This window comes from Corapipo altera, unplaced genomic scaffold (assembly GCF_003945725.1).
Source record: "Corapipo altera isolate COAL_440 unplaced genomic scaffold, ASM394572v1 56, whole genome shotgun sequence".
NCBI lineage: Eukaryota > Metazoa > Chordata > Aves > Passeriformes > Pipridae > Corapipo > Corapipo altera.
This window is the reverse complement of record NW_020884896.1, coordinates 7,184,058-7,209,852: the sequence shown is the minus strand read 5'-3', so window position 1 is coordinate 7,209,852 and position 25,795 is coordinate 7,184,058. Positions and strand designations below refer to the sequence as shown.

General features: G+C 44.7%; 1 protein-coding gene across 2 annotated transcripts in view; it reads left to right on the top strand.

The window, feature by feature from the left end:
• COL17A1 (collagen type XVII alpha 1 chain) overlaps nt 1-25,795 on the top strand; it is a 62,765-nt gene that overhangs the window by 33,562 nt on the left and 3,408 nt on the right. Inside the window, exons 10-52 of one of the 2 annotated variants that reach the window (XM_027647773.1) lie at nt 788-931; nt 1,668-1,739; nt 2,670-2,741; nt 3,090-3,155; nt 4,416-4,577; nt 4,897-4,974; nt 5,114-5,158; nt 5,747-5,896; nt 6,340-6,552; nt 7,152-7,190; nt 8,151-8,177; nt 8,654-8,680; nt 9,164-9,226; nt 9,398-9,502; nt 9,994-10,056; nt 10,698-10,733; nt 10,873-10,926; nt 11,300-11,335; nt 11,535-11,570; nt 11,985-12,047; nt 12,386-12,421; nt 12,800-12,871; nt 13,230-13,256; nt 13,927-13,962; nt 14,495-14,530; nt 14,743-14,823; nt 15,805-15,840; nt 16,533-16,613; nt 17,817-17,870; nt 17,992-18,033; nt 18,815-18,871; nt 19,044-19,103; nt 19,625-19,651; nt 19,739-19,780; nt 19,938-19,994; nt 20,378-20,425; nt 21,074-21,187; nt 21,446-21,583; nt 22,167-22,250; nt 23,242-23,370; nt 24,457-24,546; nt 25,110-25,223; nt 25,450-25,602. In XM_027647773.1, coding sequence (XP_027503574.1) covers nt 788-931; nt 1,668-1,739; nt 2,670-2,741; nt 3,090-3,155; nt 4,416-4,577; nt 4,897-4,974; nt 5,114-5,158; nt 5,747-5,896; nt 6,340-6,552; nt 7,152-7,190; nt 8,151-8,177; nt 8,654-8,680; nt 9,164-9,226; nt 9,398-9,502; nt 9,994-10,056; nt 10,698-10,733; nt 10,873-10,926; nt 11,300-11,335; nt 11,535-11,570; nt 11,985-12,047; nt 12,386-12,421; nt 12,800-12,871; nt 13,230-13,256; nt 13,927-13,962; nt 14,495-14,530; nt 14,743-14,823; nt 15,805-15,840; nt 16,533-16,613; nt 17,817-17,870; nt 17,992-18,033; nt 18,815-18,871; nt 19,044-19,103; nt 19,625-19,651; nt 19,739-19,780; nt 19,938-19,994; nt 20,378-20,425; nt 21,074-21,187; nt 21,446-21,583; nt 22,167-22,250; nt 23,242-23,370; nt 24,457-24,546; nt 25,110-25,223; nt 25,450-25,602 — 3,165 coding nt within the window. Of the gene's footprint in view, nt 1-787; nt 932-1,667; nt 1,740-2,669; nt 2,754-3,089; nt 3,156-4,415; nt 4,578-4,884; nt 4,975-5,113; nt 5,159-5,746; nt 5,897-6,339; nt 6,553-7,151; nt 7,191-8,150; nt 8,178-8,653; nt 8,681-9,163; nt 9,227-9,397; nt 9,503-9,993; nt 10,057-10,697; nt 10,734-10,872; nt 10,927-11,299; nt 11,336-11,534; nt 11,571-11,984; nt 12,048-12,385; nt 12,422-12,799; nt 12,872-13,229; nt 13,257-13,926; nt 13,963-14,494; nt 14,531-14,742; nt 14,824-15,804; nt 15,841-16,532; nt 16,614-17,816; nt 17,871-17,991; nt 18,034-18,814; nt 18,872-19,043; nt 19,104-19,624; nt 19,652-19,738; nt 19,781-19,937; nt 19,995-20,377; nt 20,426-21,073; nt 21,188-21,445; nt 21,584-22,166; nt 22,251-23,241; nt 23,371-24,456; nt 24,547-25,109; nt 25,224-25,449; nt 25,603-25,795 lie in introns of both variants that reach the window. The other variant, XM_027647772.1, reaches the window with a different exon arrangement.

Genomic DNA, 25,795 nt, shown 5'->3' with positions numbered 1-25,795 from the left:
GTATTTGCCCTAAAAAATACTCAGTAACTAAGAACATTCAGGTAAGAATACATGATCTCTGTTCCAGACAGAGGCGACAATACAGGAAAAGGGTCAGAATGCTGAAAGACTGTCCAGATGTTGCCATAACAAGATAGGGTAGCTTTCTAGTGACTAGTCTTAAGTTCCATAAGTATGAGCCCATTCCTGCCGCCACCAGGTTTAATTCAGAGGTATTTCTGGCAGAGATAAGAGCTCTAAGTGAATATATCTGAGAGTGATTTGATCTCTTATCTCCAAGCAAGACGGAGATAGCAATGAAGACAAAATTTCAGTGAGTGTTGGATTTACTGGCAACACCACTTGATAATAACTCATTAGGAACTGTACTGTCAGAACAAGGGGGAATGGCTTCAAACTGAAAGCGAGTAGGTTCAGCTTAGATGTTAGGAAGAAATTCTTTACTGTGAGATTGGTGAGGCAGTAGCACAGGTTGCCTAGAGAAGTTGTGGATGTCCCAGTGTTCAAGGCCAGGTTGGATGAAGCTTTGAGCAACCTGGCCTAGTGGAAGGTGAATTATCATGCTACCAGGTCAGTCATTATTCCATTGGTTAAAATTTGGGTGGGCTGTAATCAGCTGACATTTGAGGTCAGTTACACCACATTAACTTGGAGTCTTTGTGTTGATTCCATGAGGGTGATTAAAATTTAAGGCAGATGAAATTGTTTGCCATATAAATCTGCAGTGCATGCTAATCCACAAGCCTGGTCTCATTGAAAACACTTCTGTTTGTTTGTTTGTTTACAGTGTCAGGGACATATGACACAACCATACTGAATACTGCCCTCCCTTCATACATGTGGTCCTCCACTCTGCCTGCTGGGTCTTCCCTTGGTGGATACCATAACAGCTCCTCCTTGATCAATGCCATGTCTCACTCCACAGGATCAGGTATGGATGATCCCAACCTGGACTGCCTAGGTTTGAAGGATGTAACTCTACCCTGAAACTGGGTCAAAAACAGTGGTGTTTTTTTTTTTTTTTGCACTGCAAGAACTAAAATGATGGAAGAATCGAGATGGCAAGGGATATGCTTGATTTTTTTCTGATTTTTTTTGTAATTTGGTGCTCTCTGCTTTTACACTGACTGTATCTGAAAATCCTTCTTTGTGAGGATCTATTGTCCTGACTGTCTGACTGTTGCTCAACTTTGATGATAGTTTTATCAATGAGGTCAAGCTCACATTCCCCTTAAAAATTAGTTTCAGACTCTAATTAAATTGGATTACCTGGCCCATTGTAAGAGTGACTCATACACTAAAAATGTTATAAGTAAGAGTCAAGTGTGCTTATACCTGGTAAGAACCACTTCTAAATGCTTCATTTCCCATCTCTGGAGAAAAACCACACAAACCTTTATCATGGCATACTATTAAAAGTTTTCTTTTCTCTCACTGTAACATGATTGCAACTTGTTTGAGGTAAGAGTTTTTCCCATTTGTCAGTTCAGTAAAATGGTGGTTTGTTGTCATACTTTTTCAAGATTTTTCCTGTGTGTAATTATTATGAATTTTCAGTAATTGCATTTCCAAGTTGAATCTTAATTTCTGTGACTGTGCCACTGACCTTTGGGTACTGGATTTCTTATTTCAGAGAAGTAATAACAATTCACTTCCTCTTTTTACAGTTTTTGGTGTTCCAAATAACCTGGCTCCCAGCAATCATACTCTGAATGCAGGCCTGAGCTCTTCCTCTACAGGTCAGATTTTTCTTTTCTTCTCTTCAAACTTTTACAGCAACACATTTCTGGCAGACATGTGCAGTGAAATGATGCCTGTATCCCACTTTCTCTCCTGTTCCTCATCTCAGTGTCAGCAGCTTGTCTGCACACCCAGTCTAGTTGCTGTTAGCTCCTGTCTATTTTTGTCTGGGAGGTGGGGAAAAGTAGAGATTTTCCAAGGAGAATCGTTTGTCTTTTGAAAGACACTTGTTAGGGCAGCCTGTTTCTTCCCTAGAACAACTCAGGGCAATGCTTTAAAAAACAAACTCTTATGTCCTAGTCCATAAAGGGCCACTGCTTCTCTGTCAGTTTTCCCTGTAATTTCCCTTTGCTTCACCTGGTTCATGGCTTCTGGCAGACTCTCTTCAGTGTCACTAAACCACGTTTCTGCCTTTCAAAGTCACACATGCTATGTCTGCACTGCACAGTGCCATCATGCAGGGTCTCTGACAGCATGATGAGCAGGGTGTACAAGAGCAGTTTATACAGTGATTCTGACACCAAAGGGGCTACCTTCCAAGCTGTTTGCTTCTCTCTGGGCAGTAGTTTGACACATACAGTGTGCAGGTATCTCCTTAAATTCCCCTTAGTCAGTCCAAGCCAGTTTGCTGGATTTTCCTTTTTCCCAACTGCCCAACCTGCAAAAATGTCTGTGCAGCCATGAGAATAGCCTTGTAATATAACTCAAGATAATGTTTTAAAATGGTCACCATTACTGTCCTGGACCAACAATATCAATACAACAACATGATCTAAGGAAGAAATGGTCAGGCCTGTGATGCCTCCAAACAGCTGGTGAAATTTGTTGGGAGAGGTCATTATTATCCCTGGGTTTGGTTTGGTTTTAGCCAGAATACCACGTGTGCTACAGGATTCCTATAATTACCATTGCAATGTTTTTCTTTGTAGTGTTTGGAGTTCAAAACAACCTGTCCCCAAGCTCTTCAGCCGTGACCCAGAATGCTACTGCAGCCTCTGCAGGTCAGAAACAAAGTAAGCCTGGAGAAAGGGCCACCAATGTGTGCTGCCTTCTCCCACCTTTTCTGTAGTGACTAGAAAGTTCTTATTGACAGAAGATCCCTCATTACCATCTTCTTGGTGCGATATGAAGGGATTTTGAGCAGTGTTTCCTCTGATTTGCGTGTGCAGGAACAGCTCCCAGTGCCTATGCACTAGAGATTTGCTGGCTGGGGAAGCCCTTGATTGTTTGAGTTGTCCTAGGTATGCTGAATGAGAAAAGATTGTTGAAATGGTTTGCAGCCCAAGGTTGGTGTGTGTAGATCCCTTGACATCCTTCATCTTTGTCATTCTTGAATTTCTTCATTGCAGCATATGGGATGAAGAACACTTCTCAGAGCAACACCACGGCAAGCACTGCTGTGTCTGCCTCAGCAGGTGAGTGTGCCATTTACAGCTGCTTAGGTATGGCCTTGTACATGCATATTGTAATAAAAACAATTAGAGATTCGGCCAGCTGAGTGACACTCAGGTGCAAAACTTGTCAGTAGCCAAGTCTCCTACCAGTATCCTGAAAAGAAAGTGAGTCAAAAGTTAAGAATGAACAAATGAACTGATTTGATTCAGATCTCCCCCATCCTGTGATAATTTGGATTATTTAATTGCAGCTATTTCTGTTCAGCAGGCAGGAAACTGGATAGAGGAGCACATATCTGAATTGTACTTCATTTGAAGCCAAAACATTTGCAGAGTTGCTCTTGAACATAATTTTGCAGTAGTACCAGCTTCAACTGCTCAAAAACAAAAGAATTGACTTACACGTTATCAGATTAGGGTTTTTTTAATGAGAGAAGTTAAAGTCTTTCTAGTGCCCTTTGTCCTTGAACAGTTGAAATTCATCTTTTCCATCTCTTCTACAACTCTGAGTTATAAATTACTTTTCTTTTTTTTTTTTGTAAGGAAAGCCAAGTTTGTTTTGTAACCCAAGGACTCCCAAAGATGAGACTTAAAAATAGGTGTAAAGACCACAGAAGTTATGATAACATTTCTAACAAAGGTTTGCTCCAGGTTTCTGCTAGAGTAATGGAATAATACTATTCTGGTTATCTTGATTTTCTGTGTTGTGTCAATTTGTGTGCAAATTCACATTTGTACACCATGCCAGGCATACTTGATAATGCCTAGTGGCACAAGAGTGACCACAGTGATGGCTTTGAACCTTGTTTGGCCTGTGCCAAACCTCAGTAAACTGTAGTTTAATTTCTCCTAACCCTGCCCGGCTCCCAAGTATGTGGAGGGCTTTGTGCTTTACAGAGTAGCTCCTCAGCTTGGGCTGTGCTGGCTCTACTGACCCCTGAATGTCTCTCTCAGGCTGGGTTTCTATGATTCCGTAGTAAGTGTGTTTGAGAAGTGGAGAGGTCATTCAACAAATCACTCCCATATGTGATTGAATTCCAGATGTCCTCCATTCCTGGTAGCAGTTGCTTCTCTGCTAGTGAAATACACATCTCTAAAGAAACCTAGTGACGTGCACAGCTCTCAGCTTCAGCAACCACCGTGTCTCTCACAGGGTGCTCATAGTAGTGGCAACCCCAGTCACAGTGTGACTACCTATTTTAGTGAACCAAAGTGGTGTGGCATGTAGTTATGAACTCACACTCAGCTCCTCTTCTTTATCACCTTTTACCAATGTTCCAGGAGGAACTGTCTTGAGCTCCCAGGGAGATGACGTTTTGCGTAAAGACTGCAAGTTCCTGCTGCTGGAGAAGGAGAATGCCCCAGCAAAGGAGATGGAGCTCTTGGTCATGACAAAGGACAGTGGCAAAGTCTTTAATGCCTCTGTCACTGGGCTTAATGGAGGTAACTTCCTTCTTTTGGGACATGTGTATATTCTGAGGGCAGAGAAGTGGAGGGAAGTTCTGGCAGGGAGTTCACCTTTAACCATGTCAGCTGCAATCTGGGTCTAGCTTTTGCATTTGAAGCACCAGAGCATGCCGTGGATATTTCACAAAGCTCAGGAGCTTTGAGAGCAAAAAAACTAGATCTGATTTTAACAGGCAGAGCTATTGTGTCTTCCCAATAAAAATATGCATTTTACCAATGAAAGAAGATAGGCCTGGTTCAACTTCTGATGTAATGTTTTTAATTATATTTGATTCTTATTCAGGATCCTTTGCAGATGATACCTTGAAGAAGGAGAAGCAGGGATTTTCTTCCTCTTATGCTGCAGATACTGGCCTAAAATCAGATGCAAATGGTAAGAGTTTGTCCCTGTGGAAATGCAATAGAATTTTTTCCTTTTGTCTCCATTACTACCATTCCCTTTCAAGCCCCTACTCTAAGTTTTGTCATGTAAAGAAAGACTAGTAAAATCTCTTTTACTGTTGTTAAAACAGGAGGACTGAAATCCATGCCAAAAAGAGACAAAGAAACTTATGCAGGTAAGTGACACAACTCAGACTTTCATTGAAAGAAGCACCAAAGCACAATATACAAAAAGCAACTGTTCCTGAGGGACATGGGTGATCTCTGTGCAATGACATCAGAGGGAGGAAATATTCAGGAGGCTACCAGAGAAATTGGTACCAGTGGTTTGATTCTAGATGAGTGGGCAGATGAGGTATTCTTTTATTGCTAGAGAAAATCAGATAACAGACAGACCAACTGCATCCTGCTACCGGGACAGATTTCTGGGGAAGAGAGGGCTCAGACAGACCATGTTGGCTATTGCTGCCATTTTTGGCTCAAATCTGTCCAAAAGATTGACCCCCGAGCAGACAATTTTTTTCAGCTGTTATTTTAAAATGCACTGGGTGTTGTCTCCTGTTGGAATTCCCTTTGGAAGTACTGTTCCTGGCTTCCACAGGGATTAGAATTACACTCACCATGTGCGGAGTGTGGTGTAAAGATTTTTTTCCCTAGCCATTTGTATAATGAATTAGAACTTGGTATCCTTATTGTAAGAGATTCTTAACTCTGAAGTCAAGGAACTCTTCATTAACCAGGAGACTGCTCCTTCTCTCTTCCAGAAATACGAAGTGGTGATGTGGGGGGTGCAATTGGATCAGCACCATCCTGGTGTCCCTGTGGTTCCTGTTGTACCTGGTGGAAATGGCTCCTGGGTTTGCTTCTAGCCTGGTTGTTTCTCTTTGGATTGCTCTTTGGACTCATTGCTCTGGGTAAGAAATAACTGAGGAACAAAATGTTGAATGGGATAGAAAGACAGAGGATGTAAGCTGGCAAAGAGGCCAAGCACCAGAGACACTGAGGCAGAGAACTGAGGAGCACAGTCAGCTTAGCTTGATGGTGACTGCCACTAAGATATTAAAAATAGACAGAAAGAATGGATGAGGAATATAAACCTTTGATGAGGAGTTATCTAGTCTTGGGGTGAGCAGGATGGGAAAGCTCCTGAGATCTCAGGTCTTACAGCTTTGGGACTAAATTGCCATTTAAACTTCAGATATCCCTTCTAGGAAAAAAAAGGATACAAAGAACTCTGCAAAACTCATTGGCCATATCAATCTGACACAGTGTTACCATGTCCCTGCTGATAGCGGAAGGTATTTCAGACCTGCATATGTGGCAGAATATTCCATAGCATTTTCCTTTGACCTTCCAGCGGAAGAAGTGAGAAAGCTGAAATCTCGTGTGGAAGACCTGGAAAAAATCAATGGTGGCCTCTTGGCAATTAACCAAGGGAATTCAAAATTAGAAAAGGATGCTAGAATAGACTTTCTTCATGGTATCTCACCCTCCTCGACCTTCCCTTATGAAAATGAAGAGTCAGTCTGGTTGATGGTGAAGAGCAGACTGAACAAGGAAATGGAGCGAGGTGAGCTAAGTCAATACCTGTGATGCTGCATGAGACCAAATCATTTCAAGGGGAAAGGGATCATTTGCTTGCGCATGGGCCTGAAGACTAGAACTTTTTGAGTTCAATGAAGTCTGTCAAAAGTAGTGTCCTCGCCTATCCTCAGAGACAGACTGTGCTGGATCTCAGGGTGCTGCCTCTAACATTGGTGGTACATCCCTTAAACCCAGGAGAAAAGGGAGAAGAAAGAAAGTTGTAGACATGCCATCCTGGGCCAGGATATATCATGTTTGCTATAGCAAGTGTGTTTTCCATTTTGGAAGACCTACAGAGAAAAATGAACCCACACCTTTTTTCTCATGCTACTTTTGTTAGCAAGGGAAAGATGATTTACTTTCATTTAGCAGAGGATGGAAAGAGGTTAACAAAAAACAAGCCTACATTCTCCCATCTTTCATGGCTTTCATGGATTCATAAAAACAAATTTACTGAGGAAACTCACAAAGCCATACTGTGCTGCCTGTAGCCTCAGAATCCAAATAGATGGATCCTTGTACGTGAAATGAGTAGCTGCTCTGTTGTGTAATGCACTCTAATAGCCCCTTCACTTCCTGTTACAGGCTACTTCCGAGGGGAGAAAGGAGAACGTGGTGAGAAAGGTACAACCATATAGTCCTTCTCTTCCCTTGTCCAATTCCTTGGCTCTGGCAATGCACAAGTTTGGGGGGGGATGTTGCCACAAGGGGCAAGTGGCAATGAGGAAGATGAAGATGGTTTATGCTTAAACAAAAGGAATCATAGAATTGTTTAGGTTGGAAAAGACCTCTAAGATCATGGAGTCCAACTGTAAACCTAACACTGCCAAGTCCACCAGTACATCTCCCTAACTGCCACATCTACGTGTCTCCAGGGACGGTGACTCAACCACTTCCCTGGGCAGCCTGTTCCAATGCTCCATAAGCCTTTTGGTGAAGAATTTTTTTGTAATATCCAATCTAAACCTCCCCTGGTGCAGCTTGAGGCCATTTCCTGTTGTCCTATTGCTTGTTACTTGGGAGAAGAGACTGACCCCCACTTCACTACAACATCCCTTCAAGGAGTTGTAGAGAGTGATAAGGTCTCCACGGAGACTCATTTTCTCCACCTCCAGCTACCTCGGCTGCTCCTCACAGAATGTGTGCTCCAACCCCTTCACCAGCTCTGTTACCCTTGCCTGGACTCACCCCAGCACCTCAATTCCTTCTTGTAGGGAGGGGCCCAGAACTGGAGACAGCACTCAAGGTGCCTCACCAGTGCCAAGTACAGGGAGATGATCACTTCCCTGGTCCTGCTGAACTAAAGCTAGTTTTCCATGTAAATTGTAGAGTCTCTGATCCCATGCAAAACAATATAGGAGGCCAAATCTTGCATTGTGCCAATATGAAAGGCCAGATTATGGTTGTCACTAGTGGGATGGGTTTGATCCTGCACTATTCAATTATGAAGTGTCCCTGTTCACCCTTAACTCCTTCATGTTTCATTGAAGGTGGGAAAGCAACTAGAAGACCAAAATTAATGAGTAGTCGTAGGAGATATCTCCACGATGTCTCCTGATTCAACTTTTTTTGCGCTTTTCTCAGGTGACATGGGAGTACAAGGTCCCAAAGGTGAGTCTGGAGTTACATGCTTTCTCAGGTAGATTGGCAGCCTGCCATGAGGTCTGGGTAGCAAATGGATTTTTGCTACTCCAGAAGTTGGAGAAGCTGATGTTAGTTATCTGTTAGTTCAGATATTGTTGTGATGGTTGGGGTTTTTTTTCTCTTCTTCTGGGCAAAGAAAATTTTAGAGTTCATAGCAGAAGAGAGAACAGATCTCACTTTGAATTTAGAACTTCTTTCACCTGGATGAAAGTCATTCCTGAAGCCAGGCTCTACCTGGTTTAATCACAGTGTGAAGCACAGAGTGCCTCAGAGGATTTCACATGGTGTGAATGATTCAGTTCTTTACATAAATACAAGGGAGACAGTAAAACTTGTAAACATCTCAGGAACATAAACTCCTTTTATGGAGGTGAGGGTCAACCAAAGTGACAAACAGGGAAGACAATATTTCCCACTGACTGTTTATTTCTTTATCTCTACAGGAGACCGAGGACTTCCTGGTGTTCCAGGTGAGCTATAGTACAATTCCCCTTTGAGGGAGGACATTTAGTGACATTACTGTAGGCAGGAACAAGTTTTGCACTGCAGATTTGGCTCAGGGTGGTTCACTAAAGAGTCAATATTTAGCATAGACTGTATCACTTGATTAATATCTTGATGCTGAGCTACAGACACAGCTTAGACACTTGGTTACAAGCAAGGCCTTGGCCAGACTTCCACTTAGTTGAACATGCTGAATTAGGGGTTGTGAAGATCCCTGTCTACCACTGAAAGAGTCCTACAGCTGCATAAGTGCTTAGCCCAATTTCCTTGTGCTTGTATATATTGTGTTCTTCTAAAGACATCCCTGTTCAAGTGCCCACCTTCTGAGTAATGTATTCTTTACCTCAGCTGATTAATCCCTCTAGGCTTCAGGTTCTCCTAATTTGCATGTTATTCTTTCATGGTGCAGAGTCAAGAACTCTGAACATTTGTTGTGTTTTTCTTTCCAGGCATTCCTGGTCCAATTGGGCACCAAGGACCAGAAGGACCAAAAGGACAGAAAGGCAGCATGGGTAAGGCTCTCTGTCAATGCTGTGAGTCTTTCACAACTGATTGACGGTGGTATGGGAATACAAGCACCAGACTGGTGTGACCATTGCCTTCCCCAGTGGAGGTGGCTATGAATCCTTTTGCCCAAGGCCTCCTGTAGACACTTTATTTTACATGGCATTTGTTTCCTGTAGGTGAGCCTGGAATAGAAGGTCCCATGGGACAAAGAGGTCGAGAGGGTCTACCAGGGCCTCGGGGGGAACCAGGACCACCTGGATTGGGAGAAAAAGGAGACAGAGGTAGGAACCAGGTGTCTCGTTGCATAAAGCAGGGATGGACAAAAGCTGGAGTTTGCTCCCAATTTATAAAACACCTCAGTGGCAGAATTTGATTTCATTATTCCAATCCAGATTTCACATCAGACATTTCCCAGCGTAGACAAATATGGCCTAAAGAATTCTTTTTACCAAACTTATAATGGGTAAACAAGGGTTGTTTTTGTTTGCCAGATCTGACAGTCAAGTTTGAGTTTGACAGAACCAAAAACTCTTTACTATAAAGATTGTCTTCTTCCCTGTTATCCCAGTCACCAAAACTGGGAGACTTGTCTTGCTGAAGCCCAGGGAGCTCATATCTTTTTCTTGAACAATGCGTGCCTGTTTGGGTGTTTTGAACCGACCAGCAGATTATTCATGACACTTACCAGAGAAAGAATAACAGGAGATGGGATAAGGAAAAAATGGGAGTACAATTATATTCTACTGTGACTGTTCATGCTCTTATTTTGCAGGTGCTATTGGTAAGCCAGGTCCTCCTGGGCCACCTGGACCCCCAGGTTCTGCTGGCCTAAAAGGTAAATAAGAAGATGGAGACAGAGGACCTAGCAGAGTGATTAGGAGTAAACAAGAACCCCAGCTTTCCTGTTTCACTTGTGTTGCTCTGTAATAACCAGAAAAGTGAACTAATGGTCTCAGTTTAGATAAAATTTACTTTAGTAGTTACACATAACCTTTACAGCAATAAATTCTTGGAGATTTTTAATGAGAATGGGGAGTGGCAGGGAAGTTTCTCAAAACACCAGTCTTTAAGGTGTGTGATATTTCCAGCTGGTTTTTCTTTGCTTTCAGAAATAATAAGGTGAAATCCATTTCCCTAACAAGCTTCTAAAGAGTTACAGCTCTACATTCCATGTAACTGAGATAAAAATTGTACTGTAAAAAATGGGTCCCATGTGAAGCACAGATCTCAGCATTTCAGTCAAGATGGAAGGATTGTGTCTCTTTAGGGAAAAACACTTCCTCAATGTCACAAAGAACTAAGTTCTGTAAATTCATCCTGGTTTTGAGGATGCCAGTGATGCAAATTCTTCCAGTGGCTGGGGAAATTCCAATCTGCTAAACATCTGTTGGGTTATGGATGTTCTTGGGCAAAATAGATTTGTTCATTTTCTAATTGTGATGTTACTGAAAGAAAATCCGTGTTACTTGTTCACAGGTCTGATGGGTTCTCCAGGCCCACAAGGTCCTCCAGGTGAGTGCTGCATTCCTTTGCTATGGCATCTAGAGACTAGGGAAAACAAAACCAGAGTGACAGCTTCTCACAGTTTTTCTGCTTCAGTGATGAATTGTGGTGAGTGGGATGAATTAAAACCTGTTTCATTTTTGTGCAGGTCCTCCTGGCCTACAAGGATTTAGAGGAGAAGCAGGTCTCCCAGGTGCTAAAGGTAAGTTTCTCTTCCCCCTGCCACTTAGAGCAACACTGGCTGATGTGCTTTTCTGGCACTACTCTGAGCAGCAGACTTGATCTGATTTTGATGCTATGGGCAAACAAAAACATAAGACTGAGGAAAAGGGAGGAGAAACCAAACTTAGTGATTGCAAGCAAATATTGAGAAATACAGGAGACACAGCGGTAATAGAGTAGTCTAGGTGAGAAAACACATTTGATGGATGGAGCTGTATTGAAGGAAAAGAATTTCAGTTTGAGTTTGTCTGCTATCAGAGGATCTGTATTCCCCATGATTTTTCTTGATGCGTGAAATTTCTTTCCCTTATGACTTACAATTACTATTCTTCAATCCTCAATGTGTCTTTCAGGTGAGAAAGGAGCCAGTGGACCTCCTGGACCCAAAGGTATGTTGATCGATTTGTTATCTTTTGTGGTTATTTTCTTTAGATTCCTTTAGATACGGGTCCTGTCCATGGGTACTAACCCTATCCTTCTTTGGCTTTTTCTTCTATGCTCTTGTAAGAAAGCAGACTTTATTTTCTCTGATGGAAACATTTTACAATGAAACAATATCATATAATCCTTCCCTTTTTCATAACACAGGTGATCAGGGAGAGAAGGGTTCTCGTGGAATGACAGGTCAGTAGATTGGAACACTGGAGTAACAGCCTATCTAATATACATGTGCATTATTTGAGTTTTCAAAAAAAGTATAGTCCAGCCAATCCCAGTTAGCTTTCTGAAAAAGTATAATGATGTTACCAGTTATAGGAGTTTTATTTTTGCACCCAAGTTATAAACAAATAGATCCCATTCTTGATTCCAGTAATCTTGGTAGCAATCTTTGTATTTAGCTTTAGGGAAATCCTCCCTCACATACCCTGTATTCACACATCTCTTGAGCTTTTCTAATGCCCAGAGACAGTCATGAATCATGAGTTCTGAACATCCTCTCAATACTGGTTTTCAGTTGCAAAGCAGCAAATATATCTGACAGTCATAAATTGTGTCTTCAAGTTTTGTTTGATTCATTTTCATACTATTTTGCTACAGGTGAACAAGGCTCAAGAGGAATGCCTGGACCTCCAGGAGAGCCAGGGGCTAAAGGACCTGCAGGTGGGTAACAGAAAGCAGTTGTATGTGAGGTAATGTCACTGCCACCCAGAGTGTGTTTCTGTGAGCACAGACAAGGAAACAACATGGGTGTGGAATCACACTGGTTTCTCTAGACAGCTCCCGGTAGTCTGTGTACTCAGAAAAGGTGTCCTACAGTTAATCTTACAGTCAATGCATGAATTTTTCCTGGATCTTCAGTAACTGCAGCCAAGGTTTCTTTCAGCTGCCACATGATGAGAAGCCACTTCTATGTTTAGGGCTATGCTCCACTTAGGAGGAGGACAGGACAGCTGTGGTACTTTTTCAGTAGTCTCTGACAATCTCTTTCCTTTGGACAGGACAAGCTGGCCGTGATGGACAGCCAGGTGCAAAAGGTAAGGGATTCCTTGGAGGTAGAAGTGCAGGTACTTTCTGACTTGGAGGGAGCTGGATTTCTAAAAGGAATGGGAGAAAGATGACAGCAGATTCACCTTCTGGAATCTTGCTGTCTCAGAACTGTAGAGTCAACCATGTAAGCATGGAACTGAGACATATAATGGAGCAGACTGTGAACTTGTGAGAGAGTTCTTCTCACTACAGAACTCTTCTGTCATTGATGTTCCCCTCCCAGGCACTGCTGCTGGAAATGGCCAGGTGGCTGTGAGGATGCAATGGGTAGAGAGTGCTGCAGCACAGCTGGTGGCCAAGCTTGAATGGATTGGTAGATTGTATGTCAGTGACTTCTGTCTTGTTAATGATTATTATATCTGTAGGTGAACCAGGTCTTATGGGAATGCCAGGTGTCCGAGGCCCTCCAGGACCCTCTGGAGATGCAGGAGAGCCAGGTAAAACATACAGAGAACAAAAATGCTTTTAGCTCAGTCAGGAGCACAGATGTCTTTGTCAACAGTTTCCAGTCTTAATTTGAATTTAAGGCTGGCAGAGGATCTCTGTACTGTAAGATGGTGATGAAAGGAAAATACATGGGAATCTAGACCCTTCATGGTCCCAGGATTATGCACACTGCAAACATCAGCTGCTAAGAGCCAACCTTCAATTTACATACCAGTTGCTTGGCCAGTTTGCAGCACTTGTGAATTGTGTGCTATAATTTCATGTAAATGTAATCTTTTTGTCCCTGTCTATCTTTTTCACACTTGAAATTTGTTTAGACACCTTAGAATTTTTACCTTTTTCTGACAGGTCTCACAGGACCTCAAGGACCACCAGGTAGGCTTTTCTACTGTGTTCCAATTTATCAATATTTATCCATATCATTTGGATATGGGCTCAGAAAACTCTTGTAGTTTTCCCTCTGGACTGCTCAGGGCTTCCAAAGTGATATCTCAAGGTTTCTGTATCTCCTTTGGCTTTTGAGAAGGATTTTGTGGTTGGTGTGTAGATTTTGAGCAATGCAGAGCCTTGGAGTGTTGAAAATTTGCCTCCCCCAAAACATAATTTTCAACGAATAACACATTCCCTGTGCATCACTGAAAGGTCCTTTTAATTAGCTGCAGAAACAGAAGGGAGAGTATGTAGCAAGAGAGGTGAAAACAGAGGGTGTGACATCTGTAAGCAGTGGTGGTCTGGGAGGCAGTTCACCAAGGAATTTATCCAGGAGCCTCAGGACAGGTAGCAGTACCTGAAAGAAGCTACAGGTAAATCTAGGGAGCAATGTCATCATCTAGGGAGCAGTGGGAGCAGGGAAGCCCAGGGACATTACCACCTCAATCTGTTCTTCCACATGCTGTCAGGAACCTGCTCATAATGCTGAAAGCCAAGGTGTGGAATAGGGAGCTCCTATAAACCCACAGGTGAAACTCAACTGGGGCACCTGGAAGAAGTACAGCAAACAATATTTGTACTAACCATTTTAAATTGTTTGTCTACCTCATATCAGGACTTCCAGGCAACCCAGGCCGACCAGGGGCTAAAGGTGAGTCTTGTTTCTTCCCTAATGCTCCTTTTCACTTATTTTAGCGAGGATTAGCTGCTCTGCTGACCAGTGCCTGGATCAACAGTGGCATCTAGTGGCTTTGGGAAGGGGAGGTTTGAGAAACACGGTAGCCATAGCTTCCTTGAGCATACAGGAAAGGCAGGGAGGGCTTCTGCTGAGGGCTGAGTCATGACAGCTCTTCACTGAGAAAACCTTAGCATGCCTGGTTCTGCCCTGAGCCTGTGAGTGTGATGCCTGGTGGCTGCAAGGGAAGCTGTGTGCCTGCCTCAGATAAATCAAGGCCTTTTGCCTATGCTTGCAGATGTTGTGCTTGCAAAGCTGATCAGAGGATATCTCTGGATTAGCTGGGCTCTCTTACTTCCCCCCATGACCTTCTAGTGCTGTGACTTCTCAGGCAAGAGATCAGGGGCAAAGAGAACAGAAATTATGTGTTTAATAACATGATGTCATTGAGCTAGTTATAGATCTTCCCCCAAAAAGCAGCTCATCTTTTGTCTCTTTGTTTTCCTAGGAGAACCTGGAGCTCCAGGAAAAGTCGTAAATGCTGGTACGTAGCGCTGTGTGAGTTCAAACTCTTCTGCTTTTGGAGATTTTCTCTGGTTTTTGTTTTGCATCCTCAGTTCCTCTCAACCGTGTGTCAGACTTCTACTGAGGCTCCCTGTGTTGGGAGAATACATCTGTGATAGATGTGAGATTCCTTAAGCATAGATTTGTTACACATTCACAGGATGTGTGCAAATGTATGTGTTTGTTTTTCAGAGGGCTCATCAACTATTACCCTGCCAGGCCCACCAGGTCCCCCAGGCCCACCTGGCCCCACTGGACCTCCAGGTATTCCAGGTGAGGAAGCTGCTCCCCTGCTGTGGATTTTTCAGGCAGCTTACATTGCTGTGCATCCAGTTCTTATTTTAATGTATAACGTTCATGGTCTCTGCTAGACTGCCCTGTCTGGAAGGCAAGATGGCTCATGGTCGTCATCCTTCCCTGCAGAAGGACCAGGGTCAGACTGAGTTAGGAAGGCAGCAGCCTCAAGGGAGAAACAGAGTAAGATCACAGAGAAGAAGGACAGCAGGGAGGGACAAGAAGATGAAAAAACTGGGCACACTGTTTTTATCCTTTGATCTGATAAGTACAAAGTAGTGATATGTCAAATCCAGTGAGTAGAATCCAGCTCTTTTGCTGCTCAGGAAAGCAGGCTTGTGTCTGATCCCTTTCCTGGCTCTGTTACTGAAATCAGGAAGTGCTTGTTTTCCAGTCTTAGCTTTCAACTCAAAACAGCAGAATTCCCTCATGAGCATCTGGAAATCTGTCATACACACACAGACACACACATACTCTGGCCATGCATGAGCTCAGTCCTCAGATTCCTCTGTCCCTGGTCAGACACTGCCCTCCACATGCTGGTGTCAGGAAGCAGAGTTTCTTAGCCCTGATTCTCAGGGCACTTCTGTGCTTCTTCAGCTCTATAGCTGGAGCTAATCCTGATTTGGTAGAGCCAGTCTCAGTTTGCAGCAGAGAATGCAAGAGGGTGCCTGTTGCATTTCTGTTGTGGTCAGTGGCATTCTGCTTATTTCCCCAGTCTGAGAGGCACCAAGCACTTTAACTGCCAAATGATGGAAAACAAGCGTCTTCTCCAGAGCTTCAAGTAATACATGGAACATTGATTCATTCATACCCCATAGCAATTTCATTTAGTTGTATAGAAAAGTACATTATTTGATAGTCTTAGTTCTTATAAAAGGGTATTGATTTTTTCCTGCTACTGTAAAATACAACCAGGAAAACCTAACGAAACCTGTTGTTTTCTTCCTTTGAAACCAGGTCCTGCTGGCCCAGCTGGTCTCCCTGGACAGCAAGGTATCATTGTCCATTAGCTTTGATTATGCTTCTTAAGAGAACGGAATTTGTTAGTTTTCCTTTGTTTCTAATTCTCTCAGCCCTTGGCACATTCCTTCTCCCTTTTGTTTGCAGATTTCTTCCTTTCGGTTCATTTTCCTGTGTTATTTGGCTTAATTAATCTTGTAAAGAATTTACATTGTTTTTTTGGGGAAGAAGGAGGGGGGTAAGAGGGTGGTAAGAGCCAGAGTATTGTGGATGCTGCAAATGTCTGGTTTTCCTTCTGTTATTTTTTCTGAGGACTGGTATTTCTAAGGCACTTCTCAAGTGCAGTTGCCTCTCTGTGATAGGGGATATAGCCCAGCTGGATACCTCCTGCCATTTTGAAAGGCAGGAGAACAAACTAGAGCCCAATTGGGAATAATGTCACTGTGAAACCACTGCCAACTGGACAGACGTCTGTTTGGAGGGGCCTGAACAGAGCTGACCCCTTTAGAACCTCTCTTAGCTGATTTTCTATGATTCTGTTAGAGCAAATTCTGCAGTAATTTCCACATTGGAATGCAGTATCCCTTAGAGCTGGGGACTGCTCCCACTTCATATAAGAAAAGTCTGAACCCATTGTCAGGGAGGTGAGGAGTGGGTACAAAATATCACCATCTCTCAGTTACATAATTCACTTTCTGATTTTCTTTTCTTTTCTTGGAAAAAAGGTCCACGGGGTGAGAAGGGATCCCCAGGTGAAGCTGTGGTAGAAACTATCAAAACAGAAGTCTCGTCATTAGCATCTCAAAGTAAGTGTCTCTGCCTTTCCAATCCTTTGCTTGGAGACATGTCAGAGCCTGAAGGCCTGCTCTCAGCTACCAGGAGATGCCTCTACCTCTTTCCCCTCAACATGACACAGGGCAAGTCTGTGTTTATGCTTGGTGGTGGGACTGCCTCTTCTGCCCCCTTCTCATCTGTGCATCCCAAAGTCATTTCAGAAGGAGGTAGATGGCACCAGGCCCATGTCACAGAGGGGGAAGCTGAGGAATGGTGACTGGTGGACAGCTGCTAACAGCAGATATGGTCACAGAGCCAAAAGGTTTCAGCCTGGCCTTTCAGCCACTGTGTTCACACAGGGTAGTTCCCTGTGCAATATGAATGTGGAGCCATCTGCAAGAGGAGAACCAGTTTGAAAAGACACATTAATCTGAGCAGCAGAAATAATCTCTCTGCAAATTAGAGGATGAATTCACAGGGGAGCAAATGCTATTTTAAGATGAAAACAAGTGGAGCAGAACAGAATGGTTTAGCAACATCCCAAGAAGATTGCTTGTTCTGCGCAATACTAGGTGTGCGATGCACTTTCAGTCAGTGTCCCTAGGGTCTGGGACCTCTGCAAATGTGCAGCAGAGGCAAGGTAGAAGAGGGCATACAATTATAAGTGATCCTTGCCTGATCACCATCTGAACAGGGCCATGTAGATTCAGACCATGCTGCAGTACTGTCTCGTTCCCCATTCAGGAGTCTTGGATCTCAGCATCACTAAACTTTGAGTCTGTGCCTTTACTGGGAGGTGAGGGTGCATCTCACAGTACAATCAAGATAACCCAGTGCAGCTATTTGTTAAATGATGTCTGCGTTATGTTCTCCTCCCGAAACTTGCCTCTCTTTTAAATAGTCTTTCTTCTCCTTGAAAGTTCTTTCCCTCCTTCTCTGTCCTTTGAGTCCTTTGCTATTTCCCTCAGCAACCATTACTTTCCTCCCTGTGTCCAATATGCTGCCAGCCTGCTCAGCACTCTGTTTTGCTTCATATCCTAACCTGCAGGCTGGCAACGAAACACATATATCCTCTGTCTTCTCTTCCTCAGCTTTGGCTTAGGTCACCCAGGTCCTGCCTTAGTCCACCTTTGATTGTAAGAACTTCTAACAGCAATCTATCAATAGAGTTTCCATAGCAGCAGTAGCTCCATAGCAACAATTTTCCCTTGTTTGTGTGTGTTTCTTTTGCACAGTGCTGGGAGATTTACAAGGGCGAGCAGGACCACCAGGTCCCCCTGGACCACCAGGTAGGTAATACAGCAGAGCTCAGTACTTAAGCAGGGGGATGCTCACACACGTGGCACATTTCTGGGCCATGCAGTTTGCTGAGTAAATATTCTATAATACCCCTGTTTCTTTTGTCATCAGGTGAATCTGTGCAGGGACTCCCTGGACCTCGTGGTCCACCAGGTAAGAGCTTGTTCCTCTGAAACAAAACAGGAAAGTGGGAGGTTTTTCCAGTGCCTCTATTCTGTGCCTTCAGTATCCCAGATCTTGTACCTGGTGGAATTTAGTAGGCCTGACTTTACTGGAAGCAATATGTCCCATAGTGGGTTCCTATTAACACAATTTCACTGCAGCAAGATGCCACCCAACAGAGGACATTTGCTTTGGCAGAGGTTTCCAGCCAGAGTAGTATTCATAAAAGCCATATTTTTTGGAAAGACACCCAAAGTTTTCAAGTTCCCAAAGGAAGTAACTGCAATCAATTCCATATTTACTTCTTACTTGTCCAGCCTTAACTTCCAGCTGTGGACAGATGGGGAGGTTCTTATCATGAGGAACATATCCCCACTCCCCCTCCTACATAGATTTCCCTTCAACAACCAGAACAGGGGAGGTACAGGAGGACATGAGAAAGGAGCACAACCCCATTCCTTGCTCTCTGCTTAGGAAGAGGGGGCAGGTCAGGTGTATGAACATTCCCTTTCACTGTAGTGAAGGCCAGCTGCCCTAGGCCCCCTGTACCACAAAGAAAAGAGTCTCTCTGTCTTTTGTCTGCTACAGTGGCAAATTATAATGAAAATTGACTAAGAGGGATAGATGTGTGTGGAGAAAATGATGATATGAACATCCACTGGGAAATACTTGAGCTAAGGCCATGGCTGGAGATGTAGCAGCTCTGACATGCATTTACATACATTGCTGACACTCATCTTTCCTGAACCCTTTTTGTGTCCCTTTTGCCTAGGATTACCAGGACCTCCAGGCCCACCAGGAAGAACAGGATCTTCCATGTCCACCTCAGGTAGGTTCTTATCACTCATTCCCTCACCTGTGCCCTGGGAATATCCTGTTGGGGTTCCAGAGAGCACATACTTGGCTGGGACCAGAAGGAGCCAGAGAAACCTTGTGTCATATTCTGTTGGGTGTCATGTTCTGTTGGATATCATGAAGAAATCTTTTTGTTTTAATTACAGAAGGATTCTTCACGGGCCCACCAGGTCCACCAGGACCACCAGGCCCGAAGGGAGACCAAGGTGGGTATATCCTGCTGCCTCACCAAAGTGCTAGATGGATCTCACCACTTTAGACTGAAAAGAAGGAAGGATGGGCTTGAGTGCAGGAAGCATCCTGCCTTTCTGTGGCTGTAAGAATGCTTAGCACAGTTGTCACCAAGTAGGGACTCCTGTCTGCCATAAAACAAGTCAGTCTTTTTCGGAGAAATTTGTTGGCCTCCAGTACTAGTGGCAAGGCTATCACTGTATTCCCATCCCAACTTTTCAAGCCCATTAGATTCAAGAGCATTCAGAGCTTCAAATTTGCCATTGAAGGGGAACAGACTTTTTGCAAAATGCACTGTGGACTAAGTCAGTGGATGGAGGGGTCCCTGCGAATTGTAGCTCAGATCTCAGCTGGCAAGAAATTGTGGCACCCACTACCTTTACCCATTTCTCTCCCGCAAATCGAAGGCCAAGATAATATGGTGCAATGTGGGCTGGGATGTTGCAGAGGAGAATAAAGCAACTAATAACACTGTTCCTATGCTCCCCTGTTTCAGGTGAACGAGGTCCACGAGGACTCACGGGTAAGGAGGTTTCTAGAAGATGTCAGTGGAGTTCAGGGTAGGTTACCTGTTTATATAACTGCTCCTCCATCTTTGTGTCCCACACAGGAGAACCGGGTGAACCTGGCCTTTCAGCATTCTCCTCCCATGGTTAGTCTGTACCCCCTATCCCCTTTTGAATTCATTGCCCCTAGGCTGAAACCAGGGGCAAAATTCTGCTCTGTTGGTTCTAACTTGATTTTAGTGTAGCCAGGATTTTGTCCACTTTATTCCTGTGAATCTCTGACTCTCCTTCTGCAATTTCCAGGTGAAAGAGTCACCATACAGGGTCCCCCAGGCCCGCCAGGCCCACCTGGACCAAAAGGTGAAGTTTAAAATCTTCTTTCTTTCTTTCTTTCTTTCTTTCTTTGCTGATGACCTCACACAGCAAGCAAGGTTGAGACCTTGACAGAACCTGGTCCTTTGGTAACTACAGCTGTGCTCTCCCTGCCTTTTCAGGCAGAGCAGGATTATGGCAATAGAATTGCTCTGAGCACAAGGCACTTGAGCAGGTCACAGAAGGCTCAGGAAAGCTGCTGTAGCCTCTTCCTTATTCCCAACAAGCTGTTAATTCAAGACAGTCATTACAAGGACTGGGTAGTTGCTTCTCTGACAACATTTAGCTCAACTGTTTTACATGACCAAGCTATGTAACATGCAGTGACCCCCATTACAACTGTCTGTCTCCCTTCCCTCACTGTTTTCCAGGTGATGCAGGTGTCCCAGGCGCTCCCGGCATCCCAGGAGCATCTCGAGGTAAGAGGCCAGATGATGGTTAATGTTAACAAGGCTCTGATATTAACAAGGAATGCTGACATCCCAGTGGAGACTTTGAAAAAGCTCCTTTGACTTTTACCAGTGAGGTTGCCAATATAATGCTGATGGGATTTCTGTCCAAAACCTCTTTTTGCACAGCTTTCCTTTAATCATAAAATTTAAGAATTGTTAGTTTTCTTTTTTGCAGCTTACCTTTGAGCCAGAGTTTTTCCTCTGTGTGAGTAGGTTTTTGAACTGGTGCTGCCCAGGCTGACTGGGATTGGGAGCAGCAGGGCAGTGAGGTTAGACTAATGAGCTTGAATGCTTTATAATCTCCATCTGTATTCTGCACAGCATTGCACTGTGGTGCACAAACTGACCAGTTCTGCCCATTCAAAGGTCTCTGGACTCAGCCCTGCAGAGCTGCATGGGCTGAGTTACAAGATGCTGGAATAATTGAAGACATTATACTTCCAAATAGCCCATGCACAGACTGTGTTTAGAGATGGAGGGGGAGCCCCTCCCTAGTCCGTTTCCAAAGGTCTTTCCAGACATGTTGGAAGGGCTTGATGCAAATACACTTTAGCATCACTTAGTCTAATGCAACCATGCCAAAACCATTCCTTCTCCTTACAATGCTTTCTGTAGGTGGATCCAGGCAAATTCAGGGGCCCCCAGGACCTCCTGGGCCACCCGGTCCTCCTGGCCCAGGTGGAAGTTCATCTCAAGAGATTCAGCAGTATGTCACTGACTACCTGAAGAGTGAGTATAACGAGATTTTTACTGTGGGTCAGCAATGCATGCCTATCATTCTTTTGCTCCCTGAGCCCTTGTCCCCCCTTTAGAAACAGCAGCCTTATTACTCTGGACTTAATTCTGTTGAATACTGTGAAGTGCTGTTGCCCACTGTGGCCTCTGCAAGAACTGTCCTTCTGTTTTCCTGTTCTTTGCCAGGTCCACTAATTGTGCAAATAGTCAGTCTTTCCTCTTACTGATGTGGGCATATCTTTGGCTTCCTAGGTGACAACGTAAGACATTATTTGACTGGTGCCCAGGGCCCACCAGGCCCTCCAGGCCCACCTGGAGTTATCACCACTGCAGATGGGATGACCCTGGATTATGCAGAGCTGGCTACCCGTGTTATGAGCTATATGACAAGTAAGCACTGTGTTGGTAAGCTCTGTACTGAGCCATACTCTCAGCTAAGCTTGTACAGGACCTGGGAGGTGAGAACCAGGGAGAAGCAACAGTCTTTAAATAGCAGCACCTCAACCATACTCATCTTCAGCAGTCTTGGCCCAGGATTCCACAGAGCTGAGGTGCCCTCTGAGCCTGGTCCTATTTTAATGGTTAGATTAACTAGCAGTTGCTGCTGTTTAAAATATCTCACATTAAACATGTGCTGTTAGACCCTTTAACACCCCAAGAGCCAAACAGAGGCGCCTTTATTTTGTATACGCGGTCCCAAGTACTCTGGGGTTGTCTTGTAGGCTTGGGGCCCTGCTAAACTGAGTGAAATTCCCAGAGCTTCTGGAAGTAGCCTGGAAACTCTGTCAGAGGAGCACAGACCACACAGCTGTGGAGACAACCAGGATGTATGAGATAGCAACTGATTCATAGTTGGGGGCATGAGAAGCCCATTCTACCAGTTAAACTGGATTAATTCAACTTTCCTTTGTCCCCTCCTGACCCCTCTTCAACTTCTGTCTCATGCTGATGTAAAACCTTTTCATTCCAACAGGCTCTTCAGGTCGCTATGAGTCGTTTGCCAGCTCAGTATCAACTACATCCATTTTGTACCAAGAACTTCTGGACCTGCTGCAGCGTAAGTGACCCTCAAGGGAATGTGAGACTAGGGGTAAAGCATCCCATCAACCTGGAGATCTGTCTTTCCCTTCCAGTCCTCTGCCTCCATCTGGAGTTACCTGCACCTGCTTCAGAGGGCAAAGGGCTGCCATAGGTGCTGCTGAGTGACCTGTGAAGTCTCCTTCCATGTTCTTTTGAGACAGATTTGTGTGTCTTGTACTGGAGAGTTCACCTGCTTTCCAGAAGCTTCCTTACCTTTGTTACATTTTGGCTTTTCATACCCACAGTTGGAACTCTGCAGTTTCTTACTCTCTTACTCTCTCCCCTCCCTTCCCCTCCTTGTCTAAGTGGCATCTGCCTAAGTCCTTCATTTTCAGGAATTCCCACAATTTTCCCCAGTCTCCCTCCCACTAAACCTTGGTCACCCACTGAACCTTTCCAGCTCCCTCACTCTCTTAGGGTTCCCCTCATTCCTTTTGCCCACCCCAAAGTCTTGCTATGTTATTGTCCTTAAGGTGAGGAAGATCCCCAGCTCTCTATTCTTTTCCATACATTGTTCCTGTGGACTGATAGATAATCCTCCAGGATGTCATTTTGCTGTGCCTGAGGGTATTGATGATGCTGGCCAGCCTTGAGCTCCAAATGGCTACTGGAATGCCACACAGCTCAGCATGGTCTTTTCCTAACTGAGCTGCTTTTTATTCCCTTTACCCAAGATGTTGTCCAGGGTGTCCCAAAGAAATAGAGCACAAAGCAGTCCCTTTAGCAATCCAAATTCTCATCTACCTCAAAGCCTTGTAGTGGGAGATTCCCAGCTCTACCACAAATGTTTCTGGCACCACACACGGGACAGTTCACACTCAGAAAAGACTGGGGGAAAGGGCTTTGCATCCACAGGTTTTGATGCTCTTCCCAGTGGTGGAGGCTCAGCTCATGGGCTGGGAATTCCTCACACCTGGTGTCTGTGCAGCAGCTGGATGGCCTTAAAAGGTGCATTTTTTCATTTCTAGGAGAAGAAATTCGTCAGTATCTCATTGGACCTCGGGGCCCACCAGGACCTCCTGGACCAGGGGGAGATGGCACATCTCTGTCACTGGATTATGATGAGCTGACCAGGCGGTTTATCAGCTATTTGACAAGTAATGGACTTTATTAGTGTGTGTTTCCCTCTGTTCCTTTGGGTCCTCAGCAGAAAGCTCCTGCTGTCAGTCAATTCCAGTGTTGACTGTGTGAATCTCTGGGTACTGAGACCTCCTCACAGGGGCTGTGAGAGACTTGGAAGAGAGCAAAGGTACCCTGTAGCTAAGATACTACCCACAGTCTCTAAGAATGAGTGCTTGCTTTGTTAAAAGTTGAGCTTAGGAACATAATTTCACCTTAGCCATCTTAGAAGTACCATCGACAACTTTAAGTGCCTTTTATAACCCATTTCTTACTGGCTCTGTGGCCAGGATATATCTCCCTGTGAAAGAGGTCTGTGCCCACTCAGGCAGCTCAGGCAACAAATTCTTAGAAGTTTAAAGTTAATCAAAAGAAATTCCATGTCTCTGCTTCATTTTCCCTTCTGTAGTGGGATGATATAGTATGAACTGTTGGACAGAGAGGACCTGCAGCATCCCGAGCAGCAGTGCTGAAAAGCCTAATCCTGGTAGCTGCAGCTATCTGCTTAGGAGCACGGCCTGGTCTATGCCCAGTCTCTCTGAACTGCCCTTGGAGACCAGGTCTCACTAGTGGACTGCTCCTAAGATGGAGGGAATTTCCTATTTGGGTCTGGAAGCAGGAAACTGCAGTTTAATGGCAGTTTACAGCTTAAGCAGGACAGCTGCATTTTGTCAGTACAGACATTTCATTAAAGCAAATCACAAAGTGCAGAGTGTTGCCCCAGAGCTGCAGACACAGGGAGAGCAGCACATGCATCAGCTGGCAGGTCACAACTGAGCTGCAAATCTAGGGGTGCCCCCACCATGTCATGGGTTCATGGGGTGCAGAGCTTTTGCCAAGAACAGAGGCCTGATCCCTGCCTGTCTGCAGATGTCCTTGTGTTGGGGTTGACAGGGCAAGCTCTAACTCCAAGTCTAGAACAAGGCTTGATCTCTGGTTCCCAGCACAACCTGCTGATGAGAACACTCCATGCTGCAGGAGTCCCTCCTGCATTGCCTGTGAACAAGCCCTGCAGCCTGTCTGCTCATACTGTTCTGATAACATGGATCTGTTTGATTTTGCAGGTTCTGGTATGAACATTGGACTTCCTGGACCACCTGGGCCTCCAGGGACTCCTGGTGTATCCTACAGTGACCTCACAGCATACCTGCGAAGTAAGTGAACTTCTTTGCTCCCCTCCTGTGGGTGCCTACACAGCCCTGAGATCTTTTTTTACAACCTTAATCACAGAATTTCCCCTTTTGCCCATCATGACAAATAGAATCCTGTCTGAATAAACTGATGGCCCCTCGTCCTTAGCAGCACTGCAGACCTCTGGCCTATGCCAGGGCCTGCACACACCACAAGGGGCTGCAGCTGAATCGTTGCGTTCCTGTAGGGAGCAGCAGAGACAATATCTTAGGAATGGGCATGGAGGAGCCCTTTGTTGTATCCACACTCTGCAGCATAAAGGTGTAATTTCTTATGCCACTCTTTAAAAGTATATTTAAAAAACAGGGACTTCTACTCTCTCTGGAATCTCCTGACTTTCCAATGTGATGTCTACACACAGGGAAGTGAGGTGCCCCAGGAAGGCTGCACTAGAAGGTGCTGGGGAGAAAAAAGTGCCTTATACTTGGCTTTACCTGTATTGTCTGGCATTACCTGTATTGTCAAGGAACATTCATCAGGGTTGTGGTTGTTTGGGTGACTTCTTTTCTTATCTTGTGTCTTACAGACTCCGAATTCAGTGGATTTGTTGGCCCCCCTGGTCCTGCAGGGCCCCCAGGACCTCCAGGGATCCCTGGAACACCAGGCACCACTTTGGAGGATGTCTCTGCCTACCTACAAAGTAAAGTACTTGTTTTTCTCACAGAGATTCTGTTTGTAGGTGCTAGGGGAGCTGAGGCTGAGATTTAGCTTATGAGGGGTGAGACTACCCACTGAGAACAAGAAAAAGTCTCATCATTATCATCTGTAAAGGAATGGAAGTTGGGGTTGGGAAACATTCAAGATCCCCAGACGTGCGATTTCCTTGTCTTCTTGCTGATGAAAAATAATTCTTTCTCTCTCTCAAGATGTGGGATACTCTTCCCTTTCTGGAGTCCAGGGCCCACCTGGTCCTCCTGGCCCTCCAGGACCCCCAGGCTTCTCAGGAACTGGCCTTTTGTCCTATGCTGACATCACCCACAGCGATGAGTTCAGGAGTGAGCTGATCCAGTACCTGAAGAGTAAGGAGACACCATCCATCCTCCCTGCACACATTCCAAGCCATGCTTTGCCCCGTGTAGGTGCTCTCTGCCACAGCTGAGGCATTCCTGTAGGAGTCTTCCCTGAACTGGGGCTGCAGAAACACCTTACCTCTACAGCCAGGTCTATGTGCTGAATCCTGCAGGGTTGTCTCCTCTCAGTCCAACTGCCCGT